Genomic DNA, 19963 nt, shown 5'->3' on the forward strand with positions numbered 1-19963 from the left:
TACGTTTCTCTATTAATCTTCTGGTGCTTTATTTCATGCATGGTGTAAAATAATTTATTTTAAATACAGTCAAATACCCTACCGAAAGCAAGCTCAGTCCGAAAGCCATGTAAAGTGCGGCTGCACTTGACACAAAACAAAACATTTTCTTTCTGTAAAATTACAATAATGGAAAGCTTTGACTAAAACTGTTAACGTTTATTCTAGTGAAACCCCGCATCGACCGCACCAACCTGAAGGCGCTGGCCGTGCGCGCGGGCAAGCCGATCTTCTTCGACGTCAACGTCAAGGGTGAACCGGCGCCTACCGTGCAGTGGTTCCAGAAGTGGAAGGGAGAAGAGAAGGAGGTACGTTCTTATTTTTATTATTATTGGGATGGGAGCCTAAAATGTCCAACTGCTGGGCAAAGCATCCCCCCCCCCACTTTTTCCAAGTCTTCCCGATCCTGTGCAGTCTCTGGCCATTGGCTCCATTGGTACGTTCTTATCTCAAATTTTCATCAATGGAGAGAAGAAAACTTAGCCGATCATTCTCGACACTGACGGCAAGGGGAGCTCATTAGTTCAATGGCCATCAGATATATCGGAGCGGTCAAGGTGGTCAAAAATATCTGAACAGGCACTCTAGCGCCTTGAAAATAGAGGCGTTTTTAGATATTTGGGAGTAACTTGGCCGCTCCGTTATATCTGATGGCGACCGTACAGTCAGCAGCAGAAGTTGCTTAGCGAGCGAGGTATTCAAAATTACCTTGACACGCTCTTATTCTCTTAACAAAAAAGTCGCGTCAAGATCATTTTGAACACCTAGCCCGCTTAGCAACTTCTGCTGCTGATTGTACAGGGTGGTTAGCAAGCCATACAGCAGCTACTAAATTTGCCGTATTCAAGCAAAAAGATACCGATTTTAATAAGGATGGTATTTCACCTGTCTAATATCTTGGTCCAATGTGTATTTGCGTCTCACATTTTGCTGAGAGTGAGACGCAATGCACATTGGACATATGGAATACCATCCTTATTGAAAACGATATCTTTTCGCTTGAATACGGCAAACGTCACAAAGATATGTCGATATTTTACTGTATGCAAGACGATCCACATTTTACTTAAATAAGCGGTTAGCGTCATTTGTAATCTATAATCTACACTTTACAGGTGAAAGAAAACGTCATCAACGTTGACTACAACACTAAATTAGACATCAAGGACTCCGTCCGCGCCATGACCGGCACCTACCGTATCTTGGCCACCAACCAGCACGGCACAGACGAGGCCGAGGTTGATATCACTGTGCTGAGCGCGCCGGGCAAACCTGGCGGACCGCTCAAGGTCGCTGACGTTACCAAGTCCGGCTGCAAACTCTCTTGGAAGAAGCCAGAAGACGATGGTGGTAAGTAATTTCTATACCCATTAGACTCAGCAACAATACATATCAATACCAACCAGCACGGCACAGACGAGGCCGAGGTTGATATCACTGTGCTGAGCGCGCCGGGCAAACCTGGCGGACCGCTCAAGGTCGCTGACGTTACCAAGTCTGGCTGCAAGCTGTCTTGGAAGAAGCCAGAAGACGATGGTGGTAAGTACTTTCCATATCTATTAGACTCGGGAGCAACAATACATATCGATACTAACCAGCACGGCACAGACGAGGCCGAGGTTGATATCACTGTGCTGAGCGCGCCGGGCAAGCCTGGCGGACCGCTCGAGGTCGCTGATATTACCAAGTCTGGCTGCAAGCTGTCTTGGAAGAAGCCAGAAGACGATGGTGGTAAGTAATTTCTATACCCATTAGACTCAGCAACAATACATATCAATACCAACCAGCACGGCACAGACGAGGCCGAAGTTGATATCACTGTGCTGAGCGCGCCGGGCAAGCCTGGCGGACCGCTCAAGGTCGCTGACGTTACCAAGTCCGGCTGCAAACTCTCTTGGAAGAAGCCAGAAGACGATGGTGGTAAGTAATTTCTATACCCATTAGACTCAGCAACAATACATATCAATACCAACCAGCACGGCACAGACGAGGCCGAAGTTGATATCACTGTGCTGAGCGCGCCGGGCAAGCCTGGCGGACCGCTCAAGGTCGCTGACGTTACCAAGTCCGGCTGCAAACTGTCTTGGAAGAAGCCAGAAGACGATGGTGGTAAGTACTTTCTATATCTATTAGACTCGGGAGCAACAATATATATCAATACCAACGAGCGAGGCACATATGAAGCTGAAGCTGAGCGCGGACCGCTCAAGGACTGCTGATGTTACTAAATAAGTCTGCTGCAAACTGTCGTTGAAGAAGCCAGGAGGACGATGGTGGTAGTACTTGACTATTTTCAATCATCACAGGTTAATTTTAAATATGAAAAGTTAATTTTAATAAATGCAAGGGCATAATTGTCTGTCGCTACAATATGGATTAAAAACTAAGTCACAGATAATTGACTATTTTAGGATCCAGACGTTAATCCTGTACTATTTTCCACAGGCAAACCAGTGACCGGCTACGTGGTAGAAAAGCTGAACAAGGCGACCGGCCGCTGGGTCCCGGTCGGCAAGACCGACGACACCGAGATGGAGGTCAAGGGTCTGCAGGAGGGCGAGGAGTATGAGTTCAGGGTCCGCGCTGTGAATGATGAAGGCGAGAGTGAACCGCTGAAGACGGACCACAGCATCATCGCGAAGAACCCTTACGGTGAGTTGCTGAAGTGTTTATTTGAATCTTTGCCAAATTATACAAAGATCACAGATCCAACATAGAGAAATAATTCACTTGAGGCCTTCGTCGTTCAATTTTATGTGTTGAGTTGATGAGTATTCTTGAAAAATGTTTTCACTTGCGAAATTGCAACCTCAACTCATTAAGGTGCTTAATGAGTTGAGGTTGCAATTTCGCATTGTGATATCAATACGCCTTCTATTTCTAAAGATTTAAGGGTTGATGATGAGGCTTAGGGTTTATATTGCCATTGCCATTTCTACATCTAAATAAAGATGTGATCCTGATGGACGTGTGGTCTTCAACTTAATATCTATAAAATAAAACTATTGAAACGGATTATATCCCGTTTATTGAATTCACATTGAATTAATATCTATAGTAAAGTCTCTATCTATCAAAAACTAGTTGACTAATCTGTAATATTATCCCAGATATTCCCGGCAAGCCCTCCGTCCCGACCATCGAGGACTGGGACGTGGACCGCGTGGACCTCACGTGGGAGGCGCCCAAGAACACCGGCGGGGCGCCCATCACCGGCTACGTTATCGAGAAGAAGGAGAAATTCGGATCGTGGCAGGAGGCGCTTACTACCAATGTGAGTTGAATCAAAGCTTGGCAAAGCCTAAAAAAACTGACTGGTTGGAAAAAAAAACAAATAATAATTTTCAAGACATAGACCAGCGCAAATCTTCAAAAAATGGGTCTTGATGTTTAAGCTTGTTTGTGTCCAAAGTAACATCATATCATACCTGTTGGTGTCACGACTTGATCCTGTTTAATATAATGTCTGAACCTATAGGCATACTGAAACTCTAGTTGGAAAGACGACTCCCCACTACATTCTGACGACCTGTCTGGCCTAGTGGGTAGTGACCCTGTCTGTGAAGCCGATGGTCCTGGGTTCGAATCCCAGTAAGGGCATTTATTTGTGTGATGACACAGATATTTGTTCCCGAGTCATGGTTGTTTTCTATGTATTTAAGTACATATATTATATATATCGTTGTCTGAGTACCATCAACACAAACCTTCTTGAGTTTACTGTGGAACTTAGTCAATCTGTGTAAGAATGTCCTATAATATTTATATTTATTTATTTATACTACCGATATTTCACGGAATACCTTTGTCCCACAGACGCCAGAGTGCAAGGTCCGCGTGCCGGACCTGAAGGAAGGCAACATCTACCAGTTCCGCGTCCGCGCCGTCAACAAGGCCGGCCCCGGCGAGCCGGGCGACCCGACGCAGCCGCACGTCGCCAAGGCTAGATTCTGTAAGTATTCACTTTATGACTGTTGCCATAGAGAAAAAAAGTACACGAGTGAAACGATTTTATTTGAAGAGCCATAAAAGCGGGTCACATATTTTAGCGGTTTGTTCACATTAGCATAGAGAAATATAGTAAGACAAGAGTGCTCACTCCATACATCAGTTTTGGTACCAAAAAAATTAGTTTTTTCATAGTCGACATCTAGCATCGAGTAGCGGAATTATCAGTACTGCTACTTGACAATAGATGTAGCGGCGACCGAAAAGTGTAATGCTCAACAATTTTCAGCTAATATTAGAAACGGATTAATCGGAACTCTATTTTCAACTCCTTCTGCTTCTAATATTAGTTGTAAATTGTTGTTCAATACAATTTTCGTGGGTCGCCATCGAGAGACATCTAGTATAGAGTAGCGGTACTGATAATTTCGCTACTCGATGCTAGATGTCGAGTATGAAAAAACTAATATTTTTGGTACCAAAACTGATGTACGGAGTGAGCACTCTTGTCTTACTATATTTCTCTATGCTGTTGCAAAAATTTGACTCTGATTTTTGAAGTGAAAACTGCTTTAGCGGCGCTGTGCACTTTTTGTGATGGGGAAAAAATGTTAAACTCGCGAGAGCGTAAGACGTAAGACGCTTCGTAAGACGGACGCGTGACCTGATCGAAAAACTGTTACAATGTCATTGAGTTTTCACTTCTGCCGGCACTCCCGGAGTGCGTTGTTTTTTTTTTTGCAGGGACATAGTAATTAGCGTGTTGGATAATATAAAAGTGTAGATGATTAATTACGCTTTATGCAATTTATTGGCTCAAATGAGTACTCACGTGGCTCTGCAAATTAGGTTCTAAACATAGAAACTGAAGATTGAAGATAGATCTGTCTAATCTCAAGGTATCAAGGTGACGTGTACAGTGTCAGGATGGACGTGTCGGAAATCAAACTGTGCACTTAACGCCATCTATTGGAATAATTGAGATTCTGTACGGACTGTACGTGACAGCGTGATAAAACGATGTCCGTCACTTTCTATCCCACGGAGTTAAAAAGTGACAGTTATTTTATCACGTGGATAAATGTGGATAAAGCGATCCATAATACGCCTGCTGATTATGAATTATAAAAGTACTTATAATATAAGAGAGTATATATAATATTAAACAATTTAAACATTAATGTTTTCTTTTCATTAGCCTCCATACTGTATTATAATTATTATTAAATGTATAATTTTCTCCAGTGAAACCATGGATCAACCGCGACAAGATGCACGCGATCCGCGTCCGCGCAGGCACCACCATCAAACTCGACGTGGACATCAAGGGCGAACCCCCACCAACCAAGACGTGGATCCTCGCCAATAAGACCCTTGAGAACGGCGAGGGTATCAAGATTGAGAACGAGGATTATAACACCCGTATGACGCTGACGGAGACCTCGTGGAAGAATACGGGCGTTTATACGCTGAAGGCGGTTAATGATTCTGGCACGGATGAGGCTACGGTTGAGATTACTGTGCTAGGTAAGTTTATATTAACAGTGTTAAAACTTTGGGAGACCTTAAAACTTCAGTTATATGACGTAAAATAAAAAAAAATACTCTAAGCATGAATGAGCCTTCCATTTGTCCTTATATCTACCTAAATTTACAAAGTATTTATCAGAAGACGCTGTCCAATAATCTTCCTTATTTCGGGTTAAATATATTTTATTTTTCACAAAAGAAATATTATATTTCACTTATTGAGATAAGTTGAGTAGGCTACTGAGCGTTAACAGTAATGCAAAATAAATATTATTCTTATTAGAGGAACAGTAATAACAAAACGAGCACAACAATAAAAACTGTTGACATAAGATAATTAACAGGTAATCATTTTCTAATTTCAACTTGAAATCTATTCCGTATTCAAATTAAAAGACTGCTTTTGCAAATCTTAAAATAATGTATAAGAATACTGAATAGGTTAGAACTAAATTATAACTTGATTACCTTAGTAATCGACAGTATCTTGACTATTGTATGTTTTATATCGCTTATGCTGCTGCAAATAATGAAGATAAATCTCCATGGCACCAGAGCACCAAAAAACTATATTACCTACAACTTTTAACAATATTCTACAGATAAGCCCGGCAAGCCCGAAGGCCCGCTCGAAGTGTCCGACGTTCACGCCGACCATGTTAAGCTCGCGTGGAAGAAGCCCAAGCATTCTGGAGGGTTGCCTCTCAGCGCATTCGTGGTTGAGAAGATGGACGTGATTACTGGCAAATGGGTGCCGGCTGGCACGGTCGAGCCGGATACTACTGAGGCTACTGTCACTGGTAAGTTCATTAAGCGTTAGTAGCAGGGTTTACTTGTCAGTAAATGAGAAATTTTAAGCAGCATCCCAGTATATATAAGTTACCCTATGGTTTACAGTTTGTGCTAGTGCAGCCTCTGGCGGCATAACATTGCAGTATTATTCCATATTACACTACTGTAGTGTGATCCTGGCAGGGTCGCCATGTGAGGCGAGGCGATAAAGGAGAACTCGATCGTACTGAATATAAGTTTATTCTGTCTTAAATAACAATTACAAGACATTATATACTAAGGTATACACGTGTGTGAGTAAGGCGTAGTACCCACACTACACTACCCTGTTTACCTAATTCGGTCTCCACGTTCATACCTAAGATTAACAGCCAGCCGAAATCGTATACACAACAAACGGCCTTACCAAGTAAAACAACACACGTCAGAGTATAGTATTCTTAGCGTCACTTGCACCATAGCAAAACCATGTTAAACCATTAATTCAGTGTCAAATTGTACTGATAACCATGTCAACTCCAGGTTTAACCGGCTAACCCCGGCTTAATGGGATGGTGCAAGTGGGCCTTAGTCACACTTTACAAGCTGTTTATTTTCCCTACAGGCCTAGAACCCGGTCACACCTACCAGTTCCGAGTCAAGGCTCTCAACGAGGAGGGCGAATCGGAACCCCTGGAGACGGACCACGGAACTCTCGCCAAGAACCCGTACGACGTGCCGGCGGCGCCCGGGCTGCCGGACATCGTGGACTGGGACGAGAAGAGCGCCAAGCTCAAGTGGGAGCCCCCGATCCGGGACAACGGAGCGCCCATCACTGGATACATTATTGAGAAGATGGATAAGGATACGGGAGAGTTTGTTAAGGTTAGTTGATCATGATTTCTTTTTCCTTAGTTAAACTAACTCACCCGATCACCCGATCACCCGAGGCAGAGGCAGACCAAAAATGAGATGGCGAAACGACCTGGACTCATTTTGTGGCGACTGGCGGGAGCATGCACAAAGCCGTGACGAGTGGCGAGAGACAGGGGAGGCCTTTGCCCAGCAGTGGGATACAATATAGGCTATACAAAAAAAAACTAACAATTTTGGCTCAGCGATCCAACGAGAATCTTTACCTCCGAAACGAGAGCGTGCCACCTGTGTGCAACTTCCTGCCAGTTACTGACGCGAAGCTGAAGCAGATTCGCTGTCATACTGTCTTCCCAACAATTTGTTTTTCCTTAGATGACACATAAAGGCAATCAACATGAAAAGATTGCCTTTATTGCTAGAGTAAGACCGAGATAAGTCTGCAACGATTTTGATAGCAGACGCAGTGCAAATGTTATTTGACGTTTAAAATAACACTTACACTGCACGTATGCTATGACAAACTTTGCAGACTCGTCTCGGTCTAACTTTATTTTTACATATGCTATGAAGACCACCGGTGGACGGGCAGCAGCGTCCCTCAAATTCGGTGTACTCGACTGCGATCGCCAACCCGCCTCCCAAGCGTGGCGATTATGGCATTCACCCCCCATAAGGGGGAGGCCTATATTCAGCAGTGGACGTCTTATGGCTGTCTTATGGATGATGATGATGATGCTATAAGTCATGAGACGTATAGGGTAGAATAAATTGACTCAGGAAGAACAGGCCTTTATATCTTATGTTTAAAAATGACAATTGAAATATACACTGCATGTTCAAGTCTTTGACTAGGAATACTTGGAGCATTAAGTATTCTATAATAAAGTTATAAACAAAACGAAATATTTCAAAAACTTATCCCAACTTTTTTCACAGGCTGCCGAAATCCAAGGCAACATATGCCAAGGCACCGTACCTAAATTGGAAGAAGGCAGCCAATACCAGTTCAGAGTGCGAGCGGTGAACAAGGCTGGACAATCTGAGCCTTCGGAGAACACCAACTGGCACACCGCTAAGGCCCGATTCTGTAAGTATAATAAATGCAATGCACTGTCCCTAAACTGGAGGAGGGTAGCCAATACCAGTTCAGAGTGCGAGCGGTAAACAAGGCTGGACAATCTGAGCCTTCGGAGAACACCAACTGGCATACCGCTAAGGCCCGATTCTGTAAGTATACCAAATCCAATGCACAGTCCCTAAATTGGAGGAGGGTAGCCAATATCAGTTCAAGGTGCGAGCGGTGAATAAGGCTGGACAATCCGAGCCTTCGGAGAACACCAACTGGCACACCGCTAGGACCTGATTCTGTAAGTACTAAGTATACTAAATCCAATGCACAGTCCCTAAACTGGAGGAGGGTAGATACTAGATTAGAGTGCGAGCGATAAACAAGGTTAAAATTCTCTAAAAGTGTCAGTTGTTTTGATTTTTATGAAATAAATATGTTCAGACGGATACTCGCATTTGAAAGCAGATAATTGCTAGACTCAAAGGCCGTCAATGCACTTACGACCCCTCTGGTGTTGTGGGTGCCCAAGGGCGGCTGTAATCGCTTATCACAACATAAGGCGATCTGCTCGTTTTGCTGCTGTTTAATGGTGTTTTAAACGAATACAAGTACATTTGATAATTCCATTGCAAAAGTTTTGTTGTATAAGACGCCATTTTGTCGGGCCATTTTACACAAACTTATGTGTCTTGCTCTTTCCTTCCAACGCCTAACCTAAATTTTCCCCACAGTGAAACCAAGAATCGACCGCACCAACCTCAAGCCCGTCTCCGTCAAGGCCGGCCTGCCCGTCTCCCTCGACATCAAGGTGTTCGGCGAGCCCCCAGCCACCGTCACCTGGTTCTTCAAGGGCGAGGAGATCAAGACTGGCACCCCGGATAACCTGGAGATCGTCAACATTGACTATAACACCAAGTTCTTGATGACGAAGACCAAGCGGGCTAATACTGGGACGTATGTGATTAAGGCCAAGAATGAAGTCGGTGAGGATGAGGCTGAAGTCGAGATTACTATTCTTGGTGAGTTTTCATTATTATCTTGCTACGAGGGGCAAACTGAAAGTGTTTAGAATAGAAAAAGCTGAAGTAATTAGGACGTTACTCTTTATTTTAATGCGTGCTTTATCTCTTTCTGACCACGCGTACTAATTTTCATTAGGATAGGATTACCCTGCAGCGCACACAGCTCATTCTTCCAATGCCTTTTTTGTATGGCGATTTTAGGTCCTCGGAGGTTTTGTATGAAATTCATGAGGTACCCATCGGGATTCTAGCTTTTTTGACACAAAATAATTTAAGCAAGATTTTTTTAACAATGTCATATGAATACTGAGGGATATCAAAAACTACTGATATACAATTTTTTGCCAGTATTTTTTATTAACCGCACAACTGTGCGATGTAAACTTTTGACGTCACTCTTGAATGACATGCTTCTCTATGATCATCCGTTGAATAACTACAAAAGCGATTAAATGTGTAATTTAAAAAATAAACAGACGTAAAAGAACTAGGCTTCATTATGAAACTATAACTGAAGCCTACTGTAACTCTGTTGTTGGCTGAGCCCACAATGAAAATCGTTATAAATAAGTAATACGAAAAAATTCTTAGGTCGAAATTGGAATAACGCTCGACGTACAATTTCCAAATTGCCATCAATCCTGAAACACAGATAACGACCAAATTGCATATACCTCAAAAAAAATATAAAGAGTTATATTTTCATAAATAATATGCCTCTTTTTGTTATATGATCTCTAAGTAGCCTTTTCTAAGAACTTTCAGAGTTGCCTACGTATATGTATCCATCGCCCACACTGTTTAGTGTACGTCGCGTGGACCTTATGCCTTTTGTAATAAGGTCCATGTTTGTACTTGTACTTGTGCAATCATTGTCTCAATAGATTTTTTATGACGTGAACAACCAAATTAGCTTGAACTCCAAGTGGCGTCACAATTAAAGTCCGTGATCATACCTGATGGTCCATCAAAGTTGTTTGCGACGTCATTTGTCATGTGTCATTGTATTAAATAATAGGTGAGGCGCAATACGCCGCAGTAGCGCGGCAAATCGTGCTTGTTTGGCAAATTAACGGACTCCTTTCTAACACCTATCTATAACGAAAAAAGAAGGTTCTCAATTTTGTTTTTTTTTTGCCTCCGAATTCCACCCTAACTGAACCGATAGGGAAAAACTTTTTATTTTGTTTGAATATAAAAAGTACGAATAGTCGCCGATTTTAGCAGATTTTTAATTGAACTCTAAGAATAGAATTACTAAAACCGTTAACTGATTTCAGGCAAGCCATCCAAGCCCAAAGGCCCGCTGGAAGTCGCTGACGTCACAAAGCACGGGTGCACGCTTACTTGGCAGAAGCCAGAGGATGATGGTGGATCACCCGTCGAGTACTACGAGATCGAGAAACTCGATCCGCTTACCGGTAAGTTACCATTTCCCTTGCTAAAACCAGAGGTGCGAAACTCCTGACTTCGGTCAAACTCGGCTCCGCTCGGCTCAGCATTGCTCCGAGCAAATACTAGGAGCACTTGACTTCCTTTTGCGTGCACGACCACAGATAAGATAATCACTTGATTTTTGACAACCCTAAATAGCCGAAAGGGATAGTGCCATAGAAATTAGAAAGAGACGGCATGATTTGACCGTGAACCGCGTTTTTGTAGGAAGTTTCCTTTCTGTACGGTAGTACTATTATTTATTCTGTGCTAAAACATATTTTTAATACCATGTCCGTGGAAAACAAGCATAATCTAATTTTCTGCTAATCCGAGATGGTAAACTACCCAGTACCCAATTATTGGATCTTTAATGTCATTGCCCTTATTTTGGTAGGAAAATCACCATTGCTGATTTTGCATAAGGGTGAAGGTTTCAATCCTTTGACGGGGGCCGACATTAGTATAGTTTACGCTACTTAAAGTGATGGACCCTGCGATATCGGAGAAAGTCTGCTTATACTCAGTGTATATTATCGCCCAATACATGCAAAAGATGTTATTCCAAGTATAACTTAAATAAGCATTTGATTTGGATCTTGTTTACCATATTATAATAATCAATATTTTGTTCAGGCCAATGGGTCCCATGCGGCACGGCCAAGGACTGCAAGGCCAACATCACCGGCCTGCAGGAGGGCAAGCCCTACAAGTTCCGCGTCAAGGCCGTCAACAAGGAGGGCGAGTCCGAAGAGCTGGAAACTGAGAAGCCTATCATCGCTAAGAATCCGTTCGGTGAGTCCTAAAGCCAACATCACCGGCCTGCAGGAGGGCAAACCGTACTAGTTCCGCGTCAAGGCCGTCAACAAGGAGGGCGAGTCCGAAGAGCTGGAGGCCGAGAAGCCTATCATCGCTAAGAATCCGTTCGGTAAGTCCTAAAGCCAACATCACCGGCCTGCAAGAGGGCAAGCCCTACAAGTTCCGCGTCAAGGCCGTCAACAAGGAGGGCGAGGCTGAAAAGCTGGGAACGGAGAAGCCTATCATCGCTAATAAGAATATTTTGGTTTTAATTAATAAGAATCCGTTCGGTAAGTCCAATTATTTCGACATGACCAGGCGTGGCTCACTCCGCGATTTCGTCGCGTCGCTACAAGTACATGCGTCACACCAGTTTTGGTGTCTAGCAGTAGTAGTTGCCGCGCACCGCTATGAAACGGACGCGTGCTCGCGCTTGCGCTTGTATATCACGTAACAGACGCGTTTTTAACCGACTTCCAAATCTCAAAGAAGGAGGTTATCAATTCGGTTGTATGTTTTTTTTTATTTTTTTTTATGTTTGTTACTCCATATCTCCGTCATTACTAGATCGATTTTGAAAATTCTTTTTTTGATTGAATGTATATGCATACAGATTGGTCCCGTTTTTGTCAAAACCCAGTTCTGATGATGGGATCCATGAGGAATCGAGGGAACTCCTCAAATCTTAAAGGCATACATATAGTGATTTTTGGGTTTTTATCAACAAATCAAGCATATACACCCAAAAAAGTGACATTTGATGAAGTGGAACTGCTGATGATGATCAGAACGGAACTCTTTAACGACGCATAGTTCACGGTTGGCGATTTGTCCTCGTCGTTATGTTTGTTAAGCAAGTTTTTAAGCCACATTTTTGTCAAGCTCGAGTTCTGATGATGGGATCCATGAGGAATCAAGGGAACTCCTCAAATCTTAAAGGCATGCGTATAGAGTTTTTTGTATTTACATAAAAAAATCAAGCATTTTCATTGAAAACTGTTGCATTTGATGAAGTGGAACTGCTGATGATGATCAGAACAGAACTCTTAAACGACGCATAGTTCACGTTTGGCGATTTTTCCTTTTTGTTATGTTCGTTAAGCAAGTTAAGTTTTTAAGCCATATTTTTGTCAAGCTCGAGTTCTGATGATGGGATCCATAAGGAATCAAGGGAACTCCTCAAATATTAAAGGCATACGTATAGATTTTTTTGTATTTTCATCATAAAATCAAGCATTTACATTAAAAACTGTCGCATTTGATGAAGTGGAACTGCTGATGATGACCAGAACAGAACTCTTCAATGACGCATGGTACACGTTTGGTGATTACGAATTTCGATTTTGACTTGGACTGGGACCCGGACTCGGACTCATACCCGGATCCGGTTCGGACCCGGATCCGGTTCGGACCCGGACTCGGCTCCGGATTCGGACCCGGACTCGGAACCGGACTCGGACCCGGACTCGGACCCGGACACGGACCCGGACTCGGACCCGGACTCGGACCCGGACTCGGACCCGGACTCGGACCCGGACCTTGACCCAGAAAACCACTATGATACCTTAACTAAATAAACAACTATGATTACCTATCATAAAATTAATATAGGTATAAAGTACGATGATGCCAATCTTACTAGCCCCTCCCGCTTAAACCCCCGTACACCGCACGGCATGCGCCATTAAGTGGGTTAGGTTAGGTTTGAACTGCGATCCTCACAGAACCAAACAAGGATTAGGTTAGGTTAGAACTGCGAGCCTTACAGAAACGAAATGCTACTTGAAAAGTGGGTTTGATTAGGTTCGAACTGCGATCCGCACAGAACCGAACTGCTATCTGAGGAGTGGGTTAGGTTAGGCTAGAACTACGACCCTCATGGCTCCTCTTCACGATGGGCCAACGCCGGCCACTCCAAGGGACGCATTTATGCGTTAGAGGGAGCAAGTGATATTGCTATCTCATTCTAACGCATGGCTGCGTCCCTTGGAGTGGCCGGCGTTGGCCCATCCTGTAGAGGAGCCATTATACAGAAGCGAAATGCTAGTAGAAAAGTGGGTGGTTTTACCTCCTTTTCTACATAGTGTACCATCTACAATAATCTTTCATCGGCCCCCATGGAAGTCGGTTTTTTTTTCTTAAAAATTATGTTAGAGAGTGAACCTTCTGTACCTAGTACTATTATTTATTCTGTGATATGACCAGAAAACTTAGAGCTCCTTAGTTTTTTTGGTTGCTTTAAGGGCCATGTACAGTCAGCAGCAGAAGTCGCTATACACTCCAGGTGCTCAAAGAGAGGTAAACGTTTAAACTGTCAAAAAGTTGTTGACTGTCATGGTAGTATTTACTTGTGGGCGCTCAACATGTCACAAATATCTTAACAGTCGCTATTCATTAATTTCTACACTTACAACAAATCATTGATACCTTAGCTGTCAAATAACCACTGGTATCTAAGCGGTCAACGTGTCAAATATATCTGAACAATATGGAAAAATAGACGTTTAAAGCATACATGTATGGTCGTATATTGAATGAATAATAGCTATGCTAATTTCAGGTAAAGCGTTTTGACAATCATCGAAAACAGTACAGTCTTGTCATCACATACATCTATCTCACGTTTTGCCCTTCAACCATTGACAGAGGCCTGTCAGTCAGCTTACTGAAAACTATTTCTTTTATTGAATAGAATCATCAAAACGAATGAGTGACACATAGCGAAAGCTAACTGAAGCCGAATTTAGAGCCAATTGTCAAGGCACGTTGTGGTCTTGTGACTAAGGCGTTTGCTTTTCAAAGCAGAGACCGCGGGTTCAAATCTCAGTCGGACGCACCTAGAGATTACAGCTTTTTTTTGGGTTTCATTTCTATTATTAATTTGTAGTTTTATATTAATTTCGCATAAGTTTATATGTTTTTTGAAGATATGTCACATGTAGAGTATGTACGACTTTCTAACAGGACGTTGTAGGTTTGAACCCGCAGTAAGCGTTCCTTAGATTACTCCTGTGCGGAATGCCATTTGATGTTTACTGCTAGGTTATACTGGTTATACTAACAATAAGTTCAAAGATATACAGTATGTTGATACATACTGTATATCTTTGAACTTATTGTTAGTACGAACGTTAGTTTGAACGAAAGGCCAAGAAAGAGACCCATTAATGTTTACAACTTTTACTATGGGACCAACCCCGAAAACGCGGAAAAATACTTGGAAGTTTCATACATTTTGCTGGTCTGATGTTGAAATTTTCTATGGGAGAGTAATTTTTTTCCGGGTTGGTCCCATAGTAAAAGTTGCTCAGTATGACCTAAACATTAATGGGTCTCTTTCTTGGCCTTTCGTTCTGATACATACTGTATATAACTCCGTATACTCTATCCTCTCTGCTAAGTTGTAAAAACAAAATTCGTCATTCCTATGGTCAACAGTTAGCATATTACGTAGGTGTATATGCATGGCAGTGATGGTTTTAACGGGTAGCCTCTATTACAAAGCCATAAGGTTTACATGTCAGATTGGGACAGAGAACGTGTTAAGTTTCAATTCTATTATTTTCTCCTTCGTTCTTTGTTCGATTCGGAGCATCGTATTTTAGTACTATATAGTATATTTTAGTACAATAAGCGGGCTAAATGAATATATTAACATATAATATGCTCTACGATTTGGAAGAACGGCCGCCTATGACAGTTAAAATAAAAACCCTATCATTCTCGTAAAACCTATTTATTTATTGTCTAAGTTTGACACTTGACGATAAAATACTTCTTTAAGAAAGGAGGTGTCAATTCGTAGCTGCTACAGTATTTTTTTAAAAGTTAAACAGATAAAATGTTGATGCTTAGTTACCATTGAAATAACAACTGCTTAGCAACTGGTGGCACCCTGGCTGCTGACGTACGTGATTGGCAGTGCGTGTAGGTATTAATGACAGCAGCTTGAATTTGACTGCTTAGTTACCACTGAGTTTCTAACCGTTATTGTCATTGTGATTAAATAAGGGTGTATGTGTTAAAGAAAAACTCAGAAGTTAAGATATATGTGACGAACTGAAAGCCTATGCTAAAATGACAACTTAGATGTCCTTATTTTTGTGACGATTGAAGTGTATATGTTTTGTTGGACACCTTACCCGCTCAGGTATATCTGATGCTGACTGTACACCGTCCGAATTCCTCTCTTGTGAATATCATAAGAAGTCCAATCACAAATATTTTTAGGTATATTTAATGGCCAAAAGTGCATACCCACTGTATTACATCTGTCGATAAAAGCATACAATTCTTTGCCCAAAATCATACAAGAAACTCGTAACATGTAAATGGGTATTTATCAATTATGAAACTAAAATTTCATTAACTTTGCAGACGAGCCTGGCAAGCCCGGCAGGCCTGAGCCGAGGAACTGGGACAAGGACTTCGTGGACCTGGAATGGTCTCCGCCCAAGGAGGATGGTGGTGCGCCTATCACTGGCTACATCATCCAGAAGAGAGAGAAGGGTGGACGGTAATATATTTGTTTCATCATCAAACTTTAATAGACTTCTCTGACACATATTCAAATGTTTTCATTATCATTCATCTTTCCTGGACACCTCGCGGGCTCAATATTACAATGTTCTAGGTTACATTTTCAAAATAGTTGAAATTCTTACTGTTACTATGTCAATATTTAAATTTCAGTTCGATAAAACTTAATGTTACTATGTCAATATTCAAATTTCAGTTCGATAAAATTGAAACATAGAACCCTGTAATATTGGGTCAGCGACCTGGGAATTTGAGTCTGCAGCTCACTTGATCAATGCCAAATTGGTGCAAACTTAATGTGGCCGGAGTCCGATATTTGCACAAAAACGACCCTGAGAATAATCATGAACAGAAAAGTCAAAACCAATGATTTTTTAATCAAGAATAAGTCTAAAAGATTACTACAAACGTGTTATTACATCAATTGCTTTGATTTCCTGGCAAGAGCTGGATCAGAGTTGTCGCAAATCGTGCTCAACGGCGTGCAATAGGAGAGGCCAATGTCCACTATGTCCAGCAGTGGACGAGAGTAGGCTGATGGTGATTATGATAATGAAATGCTTTGCTTTTTCTGAGACTGGTGTATTAAAATATGACCTCTTTCCACAGATCATGGCAGGACGCACTCCGCACGACAGGCGACCGGCCCGTGGGCCGCGTCGACGACGTCGAGGAGGGACACGAGTACGAGTTCCGAGTCATCGCCGTCAACAAGGCCGGCCCCGGAGAGCCCTCCGAGCCGAGCAAATCTGTCATCTGCAAGCCGAGATTCCGTGAGTATTGGCCACTTGTTACCTATTGATAGATCACGGCAGGACGCCCTCCGCACGACAGGCGACCGGCCCGTGGGCCGAGTCATCGCCGTCAACAAGGCCGGCCCCGGAGAGCCCTCCGAGCCGAGCAAGTCTGTCATCTGCAAGCCGAGATTCCGTGAGTATTGGCAATTTGTTCTTATCGCGCGATAAACATGTAAGTAGGCATCCACACTGAGCGAAGCGAACAGGCCAAAGTTAAAGCACTCGCGGCCGCAATGCCTCGGGCGAGGCACGTCTGCACCGACCAAGCTACTTCACGCGGAAATTCCCTCGCGAGGCCGCTCGTTCTCTGTGGACATGTCTAGTTATGAACCTGCAGCCACCATCCAGCAGTCATTTTAGTCACTGTAAATTGCACATCTAGAGCAAATGCATGCTGATGCTCTGGCCAAAATGCTGTTTTGTAGGCTTAGCACGCAAGCGCCGCGACAATATCTCGCGCAAGATGTACTATCCGTATTTTTCTTGCTGTCGCGGCACTTTCGTGCTAAGCCTACTGCCAGCTTACTCGGGATAGTAGTTAAAGTACACATTCTAGTATACTGGAGATAGTAAATAGTTGCAATTTATTTTATTTTTATTTTATTTTATTGGGAAACAAACAGCTATCAATCTTACACAATATGAATTAATATTAATAATACACAAGCCAAAACAGTTTCCACTGGTAAATTAAAACAGAAATGCTCAAAGGGAATAACTTAATGAAATACAAAGAATACAAATAAAAAGTATTATCCAAAGCAATCAAGTAAAACGAAAGTTATTGAACTGATATTTTAGCTGACAGTTGCTAGTTAAAATTAATCGAATACTAAGTAATCTTAAGTACATATAAACTCGCATTACCGACTATTTCATTACCCCACCATTATGTTAACAGTGGCACCAAAGATCGACCGCAAGAACCTTCAAAAGCGCAAGATCAAGGTCGGCGAGGCCCTCAAGTTCGAGGCCGACGTCAAGGGTGAACCGGAGCCTACCATTACATGGACCCTCAACGCGCAGACGCTTAAGCCGGAGGAGCGGCTTAAGATCGAAAACAAGGTGACACACATCGCATGACTATGTTTTTTTTTAACCAAACGATTTAGTGGTAGTTGCTTTCTGTAGTGACTTTTCTACAGGATTTAAACGGAAATGATTGTGATATTTTATTTCACATCAATTTTAAAAACACATAGAATTATTGAAACATGGAAAAAGCGATTGTCTGTAATTGGCCTAAAGTGTCAATAAATTTATAAATAAATTAGACAAGTGCAATGCAAATTATACTAAACAGCGATAACTTTCTTAAGACGATCCGAGATTTTATTAACCTGCGATCGGGGTGTTATAAGTTCTTTAGATTTTAGAAAGTGTTGTCTGTCGAGATGGTTCATAGATAGGGTTGAATTCACTAAGTGGCGTTGTTTTAATTTTGACGGGGTCTTACTAAAAATCTGACAGCTCATATGCTGCCCTCTCTTCATGCACGGGAACTATAGGTGGCAGCATAGGAGCCGTCAGATTTTTGGCGCGAGGCGTAAATGTGTCTATGTTTCCGATGTAGCCCACAAGACGGCAGAACCTACTATGCGAGCCGTCAGATTTTTGGCGCGAGGCGTAAATGTGTCTATGTTTCCGATGTAGCCCACAAGACGGCAGGACCTACTATGCACAAGAAAACGTACCGACGAGAACAGTAGATGGTAGTACTTGCTTTGACAATGTACATGTGCACACATGTTTCCGATTCAGGCCACAAGATGGCCTACCTTCCGCACGGTTCCTATAAAGGTTGCAGCAATTAAAATCCTAACCCTTATTCCACTTTATTCTCCAGGATTACCACACGTCGTTCGCGCTCCAGAAGTGCACTCGCAAGGACGGAGGCACGTACCTGGTGACCGCCAAGAACGACTCCGGAACCGACTCCGTGGAGATCGAGGTCCAGGTCGTCAGCAAGCCGGCTAAGCCTAAGGGACCTTTGAAGGTGAGATTTGTTTGGATTTCAATACATTTCTGGTGGCACAAATAATTTATCCCTAATTCGGGAAACTTAGAAGAGCTCTGTTGAATTTTCTCTCTTTTTAACAATTTTAACAATCACCATAGTCAAAATGGCAAACAGACAAACGGTAATCTATGTAATATTTAAAACTTCCGCGTTTTGAACACATATTACCTCACAAATTTCGCGTTAGACCCGTCTATAAATGTGAGATAATAGGTAATATATGTCTTGTTATATTTGACAGTCATTAATTAATAACGCCAATATTTTTACATCGTTTTCAAAAGCCTACTTGTTGTTGCCAATAAGACGTTACCGCCATAAAAATAATTACGAATGATCCTTATCACTTATCAGCGACCGAGACTAACTTTAGTTAGAAAAAGTCACATACATATTCCTTGTTTTTCATGAGCGTTCTAAACGCCTCTACCTAAAATGTCTGTTAGATTTCAATCTTTGCCACCTCCAGTCTGATCTGAATCTCATTTGTTATTTATGACAAAACCCTTGGAAGACACCAACCAACTGTCACATTAACTAACCTTTTCCGTCCCAGGTTTCGGACGTGAAAGCCGACGGCTGCAAGCTCAAATGGGAGGCGCCAGAAGACGACGGCGGCGAGCCCATCGAAAACTACGTGGTTGAGCGCATGGACACCGAGTCTGGTCGCTGGGTCCCCGTCTGTACCACCAAGACCCCTGAGGCCGACGTCACCGGCCTCAATGAGGGCAAGGACTACCTGTTCCGGGTGAAGGCGGTCAATCCTGAGGGAGAGAGCGAGCCGCTTGTCACCGAGACCGCTACCACCGCTAAGAATCCTTATGGTAAGTTTTATCATGTTTTTAGTTTATTGCAGACCATTCGAACGTTGCTGTGAAGATGTTTATGGCATTAAAGATGTCAGTAAGCTTCCACATTGTTGGCGGAAAAAGATGTTGGCAACGGTCCAAGGAAAAACAGCAAAAGCTTTTACATTTCCGACAAAAATATTGGAGGAATGGTGGTGATGATGGGTGGTGATGGGGGTGTATTGGGGACTTCACATACACCTTTGAGTTTCTTTATTGGTCTTAAAGTCTTATCGGTTGTAAAGGTAGATATTTTTTAGTTCGCATTCTCG

General features: G+C 42.6%; 1 protein-coding gene across 1 annotated transcript in view; it reads left to right on the forward strand.

The window, feature by feature from the left end:
* LOC134675453 (twitchin) overlaps positions 1-19963 on the forward strand; it is a 173758-nt gene that overhangs the window by 85360 nt on the left and 68435 nt on the right. Inside the window, 17 exon segments of the mRNA XM_063533722.1 lie at positions 208-347; positions 1155-1389; positions 2485-2691; positions 3150-3313; positions 3856-3991; positions 5233-5514; positions 6120-6317; positions 6914-7173; positions 8101-8251; positions 8965-9252; positions 10536-10676; positions 11326-11484; positions 15865-16003; positions 16636-16799; positions 17725-17888; positions 18670-18819; positions 19400-19667. Coding sequence (XP_063389792.1) covers positions 208-347; positions 1155-1389; positions 2485-2691; positions 3150-3313; positions 3856-3991; positions 5233-5514; positions 6120-6317; positions 6914-7173; positions 8101-8251; positions 8965-9252; positions 10536-10676; positions 11326-11484; positions 15865-16003; positions 16636-16799; positions 17725-17888; positions 18670-18819; positions 19400-19667 — 3246 coding nt within the window.

The sequence above is a fragment of the Cydia fagiglandana genome, chromosome 22 (assembly GCF_963556715.1).
Source record: "Cydia fagiglandana chromosome 22, ilCydFagi1.1, whole genome shotgun sequence".
NCBI lineage: Eukaryota > Metazoa > Arthropoda > Insecta > Lepidoptera > Tortricidae > Cydia > Cydia fagiglandana.